Raw genomic sequence first — 12,233 nt, 5'->3', positions numbered from 1 at the left:
TTAGGGGGCATAAGTTGGGAACAGAAACTGTCAGAGAAAGGAACTAATGAAAAGTGGAATTTTTTCAAGGAACAAATACTGGATGTCCTTGATAGGTATGTTCCTGTCAGGCAGGGAGGAAATGGCCGAGTGAGGGAACCATGGTTCACGAAAGAGGTGGAATGTCTTGTGAAAAGGAAGAGGGAAGCTTATGTAGGGATGAGGAAACAAGGTTCAGATGGCTCGATTGAGGGTTACAAGTTAGCAAGGAATGAGCTGAAAAAGGGGCTTAGGAGAGCGAGGAGGGGACATGAGAAGTCCTTGGCGGGTCGGATCAAGGAAAACCCCAAGGCTTTTTACTCTTATGTGAGGAATAAAAGAATGACCAGGGTGAGGTTAGGGCCGGTCAAGGACAGTAGTGGGAACTTGTGTATGGAGTCAGTAGAGATAGGCGAGGTGATGAATGAATACTTTTCTTCAGTGTTCACCAAGGAGAGGGGCCATGTTTTTGAGGAAGAGAAGGTGTTACAGGCTAATAGGCTGGAGGAAATAGATGTTCGGAGGGAGGATGTCTTGGCAGTTTTGAATAAACTGAAGGTCGATAAGTCCCCTGGGCCTGATGAAATGTATCCTAGGATTCTTTGGGAGGCAAGGGATGAGATTGCAGAGCCTTTGGCGTTGATCTTTGGGTCCTCGCTGTCCACGGGGATGGTGCCAGAGGACTGGAGAATGGCGAATGTTGTTCCTCTGTTTAAGAAAGGGAATAGAAATGACCCTGGTAATTATAGACCGGTTAGTCTTACTTCGGTGGTTGGTAAATTGATGGAAAGGGTCCTTAGGGATGGGATTTACGACCATTTAGAAAGATGCGGATTAATCCGAGATAGTCAGCACGGATTCGTGAAGGGCAAGTCGTGCCTCACAAATTTGATAGAATTTTTTGAGGAGGTAACTAAGTGTGTTGATGAAGGTAGGGCAGTTGATGTCATATACATGGATTTTAGTAAGGCGTTTGATAAGGTCCCCCATGGTCGGCTTATGATGAAAGTGAGGAGGTGTGGGATAGAGGGAAAGTTGGCCGATTGGATAGGCAACTGGCTGTCTGACCGAAGACAGAGGGTGGTGGTGGATGGAAAATTTTCGGATTGGAGGCAGGTTGCTAGCGGTGTGCCGCAGGGATCAGTGCTTGGTCCTCTGCTCTTTGTGATTTTTATTAATGACTTAGAGGAGGGGGCTGAAGGGTGGATCAGTAAATTTGCTGATGACACCAAGATTGGTGGAGTAGTGGATGAGGTGGAGGGCTGTTGTAGGCTGCAAAGAGACATAGATAGGATGCAAAGCTGGGCTGAAAAATGGCAAATGGAGTTTAACCCTGATAAATGTGAGGTGATTCATTTTGGTAGGACAAATTTAAATGTGGATTACAGGGTCAAAGGTAGGGTTCTGAAGACTGTGGAGGAACAGAGAGATCTTGGGGTCCATATCCACAGATCTCTAAAGGTTGCCAGTCAAGTGGATAGAGCTGTGAAGAAGGCCTATAGTGTGTTAGCTTTTATTAACAGGGGGTTGGAGTTTAAGAGCCGTGGGGTTATGCTGCAACTGTACAGGACCTTGGTGAGACCACATTTGGAATATTGTGTGCAGTTCTGGTCACCTCACTATAGGAAGGATGTGGAAGCGCTGGAAGGAGTGCAGAGGAGATTTACCAGGATGCTGCCTGGTTTGGAGGGTAGGTCATATGAGGAAAGGTTGAGGGAGCTAGGGCTGTTCTCTCTGGAGCGGAGGAGGCTGAGGGGAGACTTAATAGAGGTGTATAAAATGATGAAGGGGATAGATAGAGTGAACGTTCAAAGACTATTTCCTCGGGTGGATGGAGCTATTACAAGGGGGCATAACTATAGGGTTCGTGGTGGGAGATACAGGACGGATATCAGAGGTAGGTTCTTTACGCAGAGAGTGGTTGGGGTGTGGAATGGACTGCCTGCAGTGATAGTGGAGTCAGACACTTTAGAAACATTTAAGCGGTTATTGGATAGGCACATGGAGCACACCAGGATGATAGGGAGTGGGATAGCTTGATCTTGGTTTCAGATAAAGCTCGGCACAACATCGTGGGCCGAAGGGCCTGTTCTGTGCTGTACTGTTCTATGTTCTATGGATCTCTGGTTGGGGGGGCAGATGGATCTCTGGTGGGGGGGCAGGCGGTTCCACTGCCACTCTGCGGGCAATTGGTGGAGGGAGGGGGCAGGGGTGGCGATTGGTCTGGGTAGCGGGAGGGGTGGGTGGATAAGAGGGACAGTGATGTGTGGGTAGCGGGGGGGGGTGGATAAGGGGGACAGCGATGTCTCTGGGTAGTGGGGGTGGTCGATAAGGGGGACAGTGATGTGTGTGGGTAGTGGGGGAGTGGATAAGGGGGACAACGATGTCTGTGGGGGCCATCGCACCTGCTTTTCGCTCCTGGGCCGCTTTCTCTGCTTTCTGACAGGAGCGATCTGACATGGGCGTGCTTTTTCAAATTTCTTTCTAACTGCTCATGCGCAGTTCAGAGCTCAGATCGTTTTGGCCGCGCTAAGCCCCACCCACAGCACGAATGGGACCTGTCATTTTTTTTAGGCTGATTGCGTATGGGGGCGCCTGAAAGCAGATTTCTAAGTCGGATCTGAGTTACGCCCAGATTCAGCACTTAGAATGAAAATGGTAAAATCAGGCCCTTAGTCAACCCCTGCCAACTATCCCCACCCCCACATCAAAATGGCTGGAGTGGTTCTGACGTTACAGAGAAACAACTAAACAGTCATAATCAATTACAGCAAATCAGGAACAAGCGATTTTTCACACCTTTCATTGGCGTACATATTTACCAATTAAATCCTGACTTTTCGCCCTTTCTCATTCGATGAAAAATTAACTTCTGCTAATCCTTCATTTGCATAGCATATCCCCATATCTCGCCTTTGGTATTTGTTATGAAAAAAATCTGGTCTTGCTCACCCTCGGGTGAAGGTCAAAAAGCAGAATGTTTTAAGGCCTCGGCAAGAGAAGATTAGTCTGAAGCAGAGAGGTTCCATTGAAGATCTGCAATTAATAACATTCTCACAAGCTGTTACAGAGAAGGCATGATTTTTAAAATCTGAACATTTTAACTTCCATGCTACCCCTGGCCAAAGGAAATGGTCCATTGCCCCATCACTGGAAATCTTCAAAAACCAGCTTTCGATTATTTCCATTTGAAAGTTTTCATTATCAGGACTGTCATTTCAGCAGATCATACGTACCTGGTTTAGCTATGATCCCCACATAAATTTGGTAGAATATGGATCTTAGTCTGTGCTGGGAACACTGCTAAAGCAGGAATAATGGATGGAGAGAATGAGGTGAGTAAAAATGTGTGTGCGCGTGTGTTTGTGTAACTTTATAATATAAATGGGACATTGAATGGTGGGAATGAACTGAGTGTTCAGCAGAGTCCTTCTAAAGACCTGTTGGGCTATCATTTTTAGGAGCAGCGAAAAAACAGGTGCTCCTGCATTTTGTCAGAATTATTGACAGTCCCTTACTTTGTAACATTGATTTTGTTTAGTACTGCAATGCCCACCCAACTTTTCCTTTAAGAAATACTTTTTTTTATATAGGTGTGGTTTTCCTGGATGATATTCAACATGGAGGCCATCTTTGAAGAAGATTCCCAGCTCCGTAGATATGTGGAACTTGAATTAATTAGCAAATCTTCAGTTACTCCGGATCAAGCCCTTAGGGTAAATATTACGATCTCTTAGTAAACGAATTGCATATAATTCAGCTTAATATGCATCTCCCCCACTGTAAGTGAGTACGAGGACTAATTAATGTGAATACTTACAAGTTAACAAACATCGGTTGACGAGAAAATGCTTTTATTGATGGCACACTTAAGTGGGGGAGGGGTGCAGTGATGGAGATGATGGTGTAGTGGTAATGTCACTGAAATGGCCATCCAGAGGCCAAGGCTAAAACTCTGGATTAAATCTCACCATGGCAGTTGGTGGTATTTAAATTTGATTAATAGGATCTAGTCTTACTGAGACTACCATCGATTGTTGCAAAAACCCATCTGGTTCACTAATGTCCTTTAGGAAATACCCTCAGCCCTTTTCCACCAACAGGGATTCTGCCCCTGTCTTGGAAATAAAGACTTTGATGCCCCGATGATAAGAATTCCACCTCAGTCCCTGGGGCCAGTGTTTCACAAGTGACTCCTACACTGACAGGAACTCCCGCTGCCCCCAAGGGTCTGACAATCAACCAAACACTTTACCTTACTAATCCCCCGACACCTAGTGTACACAAAGAAAATAGTTCCTGACACCCTCTTTTATTCATAATTCTGACATCACCCCATTTTAGCCCACAGTTTTTGCTAAATTGGTCAATAATGTTGCATGGGTTAATTTTGTTGGATCTTTCCATTTGCACACGTTGCCTTAAGATTACTTCTAGATGTATTCCTTATCTTGAAACTTCACAAATGTCTCATTATTTGACCAGTACTGAATAAGTCCAGGACAATGTGCTCTGACAGGGGATAATACTGGATCATGCAGATTCCATTCTGATAGCTACTGTTACAATATTTTTAAGTTTCAAACTTTAATGCTAATATAGGAATATTAGGATTAGGGTTAAATATAAATAAAACCTGATTCTTAGTAACTATTTGATTATTGTGTATCCTTCAATTACATGGTAATTGAGGTACTCTCTTCTAATATAATAAACTGTTGCTAGTTGGTGACTAATGATAAGTTACGTTTGTTTGTAAAAGGTTAGCAACATTAATATGTCTTCTTTCCTGATGCTGTGTTAGCACAAAATGGTGACTTGACCTAGTTGGTTTGTTGGACAAAATGTGTTTGTAAAAGGACTTTAAAATAAAATGACCAAGGTAAGCAAGCACACTAAACTGTACTAAAATAAAATCTCGGCTTGTTTACACCATGTCAGATAATGTGACACATCAGCTATGTAAGGCAAATCCAACAACATTTAAAGGCTGGGTCCCTGTAGTTGTGAATTATTTATGCAAACACCTGTTGTGATAACCCGAAGAAGAAGGAAGCCACCCAAGAGCTGGCTTAAGTGGGAAACCAAAGACCAGTAAATGGAGAAACTATCCTCACCATTTTTGCGCTCTCAGACCCCCTTCCCAGTCTCCCTTTCGTCCTCCTGCCATCCCAATCTCGAGCCCCCCACAATTTCAGGTAACCTAATTGCTGACTGCACCTTCTAATATATCTACAAGTCCCAGATTTAATGTAACGGAATTCTCTTTCCACAGCATCCATACCTGCAGAGAAACTCCCGTATCTCTAATAGAGCTGTACATGTATCCAATTTCACTGTCCGGTAGTGCACAGCAATTCGGTCTGTTTATACTCGAGCTCCTTTAAATCAAAATATTCCAAAATTCACCATGTACAGCGTATGGGTGAGAAGATTCCCCACCATGCCCCACCCACCCCAAGCAGACAATATTTAAAAAACTGATCCGATGCTTGCACTAAGTAGACAATACCTCTGTAAAATGATTCCACCAGTTTGGTTTATTTATCTGGTCATATCATATTTTATTGCATTGACTTTTACTTTAACTTGACTTACAACTCAAACATAAAATTTATGCTTTTAGGTTTTAGAAAAGTGGAGAATTGATGTGTGATTCCTCATTTATTTTGTTCACAGAAGGCCCAAAGCCACTTAAAGTTACCAATTGTGCCATCCATTCAGCGGCTTATGATCTATCGCTGGGCCCATCAAGCTTTAGCTACTCCTGCAGATCACCCGCTCCTCCCTCTCATCTGGCAGAAATTCTTCTTTCTCTATCTTCACCGGTCTGGGCCAGAATTTGGGTAACTTTCAACATTTTTAAAAATTATTTTTCTTACTGATTCTTTCTAATGATCTGTTTGATATCAAATGGGTTACTTTTGACCTATATTCATTTAAAATCTTGTATAAGATGAGCATTCCTGTTTACAGAACTTATTTCTTCTTGTCACTATTTGTAATTAATTAGTTTGTCAGGATTTTCTATTGCAAGTTACTAAAGAAACGTTTTCTGTTTAATTTTATGGTTACTATTTTGATGGGGGGGGGTTGCAAAGTTTAGTCACTAACTGAAGTCTTGATGAACACATTTGCTTTCTTAATTGTTCCTTAATTATAATTTTTAAACATGTTAAAAATGTAAATAATGTTATGGACCAGATCAGAATTTCCAAGGTGTATTATGAAGTTAGTCAAGACCCAACTTTTACTTGTGATTTTGGCAATAAGCTGAGCATAAGCATAAGCTCCTGGTATGATGCAATTGACCACACGGTATCTTTTATCAAAACAAACTTTATTTAAGAACACATTGAGAATATAAGAACAGGAATTAGCCTAACTTTTACTAATCAAAATGCTTAAACATGGCAAAGTATAATTCTTAACATCTATCTCTATTGTTCCAATTTAAAGCAATATCCCCTTAGACATACACCCTTCTTCAGAATTAGTTAGCACAAAAAACAAGAATGCTCATGTGCTGCTAGATTTATAGCCTCTTTAGTACTTCTGGGCAGAGATGCAGACAGCAGTTTCCAGAGAAGGATCTATTCTCAAACAGCAACTTTCGGAGAAAGAGGCACTCACATACAGCAGAATCTCAGAGAAAGAAACTTATCTCCTGGCAGATTCCGGTCTCCAACTTCAGAGAGAGGAAAAGAGAGGCACTGCTCTCTGTCTCAACTCCAAGGAACAGAAGAGTCGAGAGGGTCAAGAGCTTCAAGTTTTCAGGTGTCCAGATCACCAACAACCTGTCCTGGTCACCCCATGCTGACACTATAGTTAAGAAAGTCCACCAACGCCTCTACTTTCTCAGAAGACTAAGGAAATTTGGCATGTCAGCTATGACTCTCACCAGCTTTCACCAATGCACCATAGAAAGCATTCTTTCTGGTTGTATCACAGCTTGGTATGGCTCCTGCTCTGCCCAAGACAGCAAGGAACTACAAAAGGTCATGAATGTAGCCTAATCCATCACGCAAACCAGCCTCCCATCCATTCACTTTGTCTACACTTCCCGCTGCCTCGGCAAAGCAGTCAGCATAATTAAGGACCCCACGCACCCTGGACATTCTCTCTTCCACCTTCTTCCTTCGGAAAAAAGATACAAAAGTCTGAGGTCACGTACCAACCGACTCAAGAACAGCTTCTTCCCTGCTGCTGTCAGACTTTTGAATGGACTTACCTTGCATTAAGTTGATCTTTCTCTACACCCTAGGTATGACTGTAACACTACATTCTGCACTCTCTCGTTTCCTTCTCTATGAATGGTATGTTTTGCCTGAACAGCATGCAAGAAAGAATACTTTTCACTGTATGTTAATACATGTGACAATAATAAATCAAATCAAATCAAAACATCTAAAGGGCAACTAAGCTTGAATTATCTGTGTAAGCCTAGCTCCATAGTCATATGACCCTACCTGTCAATCATCCTAATCAAGCCCAACTCTGCAAAACGCCAGGGGAGCACCAAGAACAGGATTAATCCAGATTAGAACAAACATTCGATCAAATAGAAGCAATTAAGCTGCTGCAGTAACAATACAGTGCTGCCAGATCCAGACAAAACCGCTCCCATTGCATAGCACTGCTGCAACAGATGCTGCACAAGAGCATGACTCAAATATATTTCTTAAAGGCACAGTATCTTCACAATAAACAACCTGTTGCTTTCCCTATTTAATGTCTTGGTTACTTTACACCTGCTCGAAGTCTGTTCCTTGTCTTTTCTTTGAAGCCCATTCTGTAGCTCCATTCCTGACTATGAAGAAAGTGGAGTCTGCTGCTGTCTCCTACTACTCAGAATTGTGGTGTTGCTCCCTGTTTTTCAGCTTCAGATTGCCCCTTTCTAGCTATGCATAAATCTGTTACCATTTTTCAAATTAAGACCGAGAGAAAAAAGTGCAAATCCAGCACCAGACTTGAGGCACCACAGAGTAAATTTTCTTTTCAATTTTGTCGCCTTTGAATCTCTGTTTTTCTACCATTTCTATTACTACCACTTTATCATTACTTCAGTTCAGGTGTCAATCAGCTGATTGGGATTGTAGAATGCTAGAAAATTTTAATATATATGAATATATATAAAAATGAGAATGTGAATTGAAATGGTGAAATATACTTTGGAGTACAATCTGTCACTTTTGGAACAAGTAATGTGAATGTCACTAATATGAGCACAATTTTAATTGTGTTATTTGCACTTGAAAGAAAATACAAGTTTATTTTTTGTTTCAGTTTGCCTGTAAGTGGCTGTATTGGAAAACGATATTTCCATAGCACTTCGCACTCCAACTTGCTGAAAGAAATGAAAAAGCGTCTTGTTGAAATAGCCGATTTTCATCATGCAGCTAGTAAGGCTGTAAAGATCCAGAAGAATATGGATCATGCTGACAACATCTCAACATTGAATGAGAACATCAGAAATTGCCAGCCTGAATCCATGACATCACCAGAGCTGCACAAAGAATTGCTCAGGTATAAAATTATTTCAATAGAATTTGTTTCGTGAAACTACCACGCATAATTTTTAGAAAGCATCCCGCACAACCAATTGCCTTCTCTTAGTCATCTGGCCAACAGTACAATCCATTAGACAAAACTAGTCCTGGAAGGATAACAGTCCAGAATTGAATAGTGTCTATTGGACAAGATTGAATATTGAATAAAGTATTATTTATGCAGAATATAGAAGATTGAAATGGGTGGGCAGAAGGAGAGTTATTTTATGATTTTTTGTTTGTTGTACCTCTGTTCTCCTTCAGGCTATGAACCATCACATTATTTGATTACTCTAGTCTTTCTTAGTTGTGTCCCAGCTGTTCCATCATATTGAGATTTTGTGCAGAATTATTCCTTCACGTGTCAGCTCCCATGGATCAGTAAAGAGGTTGAGGGAAGCCCACAATTTGGGATGTTCCCCCACTCAGAGGCCAACTTTTAATTACAGGCTGGGACTTTATTAGGTAGGGAGTCTGTCACTGGAAGCCACAGGATTGCAAGTAAGCCCACACCAAGGACAAGAGTCAACTCAAGTTAGGGAAGCATTGAGTGGAGGCAGGGGATCGTGAAATCAGGGGAATTTGGGGACTGGTCTTAGGGGAGTTGGGAGGGAGTGAAGTGGGGGAGCCTCTGGGGAGCAAGGATCGGGACATGGTAAAGAGTGATTAGGAGACTAAAGGCCTTGTTTGCGGTTGGGTGCGAGGTGAATGGTTAGTGAGTGCAGACGCTTGAGGTAGATTGAAGGCACTTAACTCCTGAACCCACCATGTTCTTACCTCAAGGTAACTGGCAAGTTACCCTATATTAGAGAAACCCAGTTGACAGCTGTGAATTTCCAAGGTGCATGACAATGAGACTCTCAGCTTTATTATCATATTTAAAGTTAAAATCCATTTCCTTGGATCAAGTTGGTTACCCAACTTCCAGTCTTTGTTCAAAGCTGAAATGGGAAGGTTAGAAGTGCATTGAAGTCAAGAGGTAGACTTTTTTTAATTTAACCAACCCCGACCTATCCCAAGCCTGCCCATTTTTTAAGGTTAAAATACTGCCCTTTGAACTTTTCCATGTTTTCCTTTCTCACTATAGTCTATCTCTGATAATGTGAAGTTATTTTTCCACCGGAGAAATTTATATTGTCTTCTTTGCCAAACCAGAAAAATGCATTTTTTTTCGTTGCCCAAGATTGAACATACCCTGCTGCTCAGATGATTAGCACATTGTTCGAAGTTATACACACATACCAGCAGTTAGCACAAACCCAGTGAGTAAAGACAAATAAGCTTTGCTCTTGCCATAAGATTCAAACTGCAAGTGGTAAGGTATGCCAAAGAGCATGGAGATATAGAATGGCTGAAAGACATTTTGTTCTGTCACCTGACAAAATTGTATTGGATTGAAAGCAGCAAGAAGAAAAACTAGTGAAAATAGAAAACTGCAAGCACACTTTTCATAAGTATGTTGCAAAGTAGCCACAGCTGGAAGAAGAGGTGAAAAATTGAGTAAGTTGATACCAAAACGACTGTGCGTGAAGAGTAGCAGCAGAAAATGGTTTTGTTCATTTTGACAAGTGGATATCTTACTGCTACAGATGTCTGAAAAGGCATGGGTTAAACATATGTATTGAACCAGGAAAGCATAGAAAATGCCAGACAAAACAAAGATGTTTCAATTTCACATGTTCATGGTTAATGAAAGGAAAAATGGAGTTTTAAACTTAGACCAATGGACAAAACTGCCTTAACTTCTGATGTTCCATCAAGCAAGACCATGGAGCAATAAAAATATTTAGCCATGAGAAGATTCACTGCACTGCTATTTTGGCACATTGTTCTGAGTGCAAAAACTGCCACCATAACTTATCTGTTAAACAAAATGATACCAAAGATTGAAATTCCTCATAGAGTTCTTGTTTACTTTCGTTATAAGGAATGGATGTATGAAGAAGAGATGTAATTGTGGCTCAAGAAAGTACGGCCAAAGTGTCCAGTTGGCCTCTTTCTAAAAGTCCCAACCCTAATGGTGTGTTATCAGTTCCTGGCAGCAGATAGAGAGGAATATCACTACCTGCAAGTTCCCCCCAAAACCATAATCCTTCTCATATGGAACTCTAGCATTGTTCCTTCACTATTAATGTCATAGACAGCATGGAAACAGGCCCTTCAGCCCAACTTGTCCATGCCGCCCTGTTTTTTTTAAACCCCGAAGCTTGTCCCAATTGCCCGCATTTGGCCCATATCCCCCTCTATACTCATCTTACCCACGTAACTGTCTAATGCTTTTTAAAAGATAAAATTGTACCCGCCTCTACTACTACCTCTGGCAGTTTGTTCCAGACACTCACCACCCTCTGTGTGAAAAAATTGCCCCTCTGGACCCTTTTGTATCTCTCCCCTCTCACCTCAAACCTTAAAGTCTATTTTTAGACTCCCCTACCTTTGGGAAAACATATTGACTATCTAGCTGATCTATGCCCCTCATTATTTTAGAGACCTCTATAAGATCACCTCAGCCTTCTACGCTCCAGAGAAAAAAAGTCCCAGTCTATCCAGCCTCTCCCTATAACTCAAACGATCAAGTCCCGGTAGCATCCTAGTAAATCTTTTCTGCACTCTTTCTAGTTCAATAATATCCTTTCTATAATAGGGTGACCAGATAAAATTACTCAGTAAAAGTCCTGGAACTCCCTCCTTAACTCCCTTTCTAAGGGGAAGCAGAGGTGTAATGGTATTGTCACTGGGCTAATAATCCAGAGACCCAGGGTAATGTGAGTCAATGAGAAATCTGTGGCGAATAGTGAAACATCCAAGAAATGTAACATCAGTAACGCCCTTAGTGGCAGTGAGGATGACGTGCTAATTGAAGAAAGTGACAGCTCACGAGACACCAGTGACAATGTGTGACAGCAGTGTGAGGAATATTTTGAGTTTTTACAATTAGTGAGACTTCTGTCTGTATTGTTGTCTTTGTCCCCTATTGATAAATGTAAATAGTTAATATTTGTGCTGTATTGTTGTTTGTGTTCTGTGAAGGCACATACCTGTATGTACTGAAATATTTTTTCCCTTGAGTTTTCTTTTTAAAATCCTGGCACATACTGTAAGCAACCTATTATGACAAACCTGTGTTCAAATATTAATTTTCAGATGCTTTGAATTTAGAGTGGGTTCTTTTTCACCAGTTGGGAAGTCGAAGACTAGTGGCACATTCTAAATGTTAGAGCCAGACTGTTTCAAGAGTGAAATTAGAAAACACTTCTGGACACACAAGATTGTAAAAGTTTGAACTCTCTTCCGCAAACAAAGTTGATTCTAGATTTTAAATCTGAAATTGATAGATCATTGTTAATCAAAGGGAGATATATGGCAAATATGGGCTTTTGGAGATAGGTCATAGATCAACCATTGAATAAGCTGAAGGGAATAAATGGCCAACTATTATTCCTGCATTACTACATTCAAATAATGCTGATTTCTATCCAATCAATACCAGTGAGAAATTAATTGGTAATTTTATCTCTTTCCTGTTTGTGAAATGTTACTGATAAAGATACTGTTGTGGTTACCTGCTTGATGACATTTACTGTGATTCAAAACCAACTCTCTGTGTGAAGCATTTTGCTCTGGGACGTAAGATGGTACATAAATGCATGTTTATCTTTTTAATAG

General features: G+C 41.2%; 1 protein-coding gene across 3 annotated transcripts in view; it reads left to right on the top strand.

Annotated features, from left to right (window-relative positions):
- epg5 (ectopic P-granules autophagy protein 5 homolog (C. elegans)) overlaps positions 1-12,233 on the top strand; it is a 147,460-nt gene that overhangs the window by 69,461 nt on the left and 65,766 nt on the right. For all 3 annotated transcript variants that reach the window (XM_078219496.1, XM_078219487.1, XM_078219488.1), the window contains exons 21-23: positions 3,612-3,734; positions 5,698-5,864; positions 8,305-8,544. In XM_078219496.1, the coding sequence (XP_078075622.1) occupies positions 3,612-3,734; positions 5,698-5,864; positions 8,305-8,544 (530 nt within the window). The remainder of the gene's footprint in view (positions 1-3,611; positions 3,735-5,697; positions 5,865-8,304; positions 8,545-12,233) is intronic.

This window comes from Mustelus asterias, chromosome 1, assembly GCF_964213995.1.
Source record: "Mustelus asterias chromosome 1, sMusAst1.hap1.1, whole genome shotgun sequence".
Taxonomy (NCBI): Eukaryota; Metazoa; Chordata; class Chondrichthyes; order Carcharhiniformes; family Triakidae; genus Mustelus; species Mustelus asterias.
The sequence above is the reverse complement of the archived record's forward strand: the minus strand, read 5'-3'. Positions and strand labels throughout refer to the sequence as shown.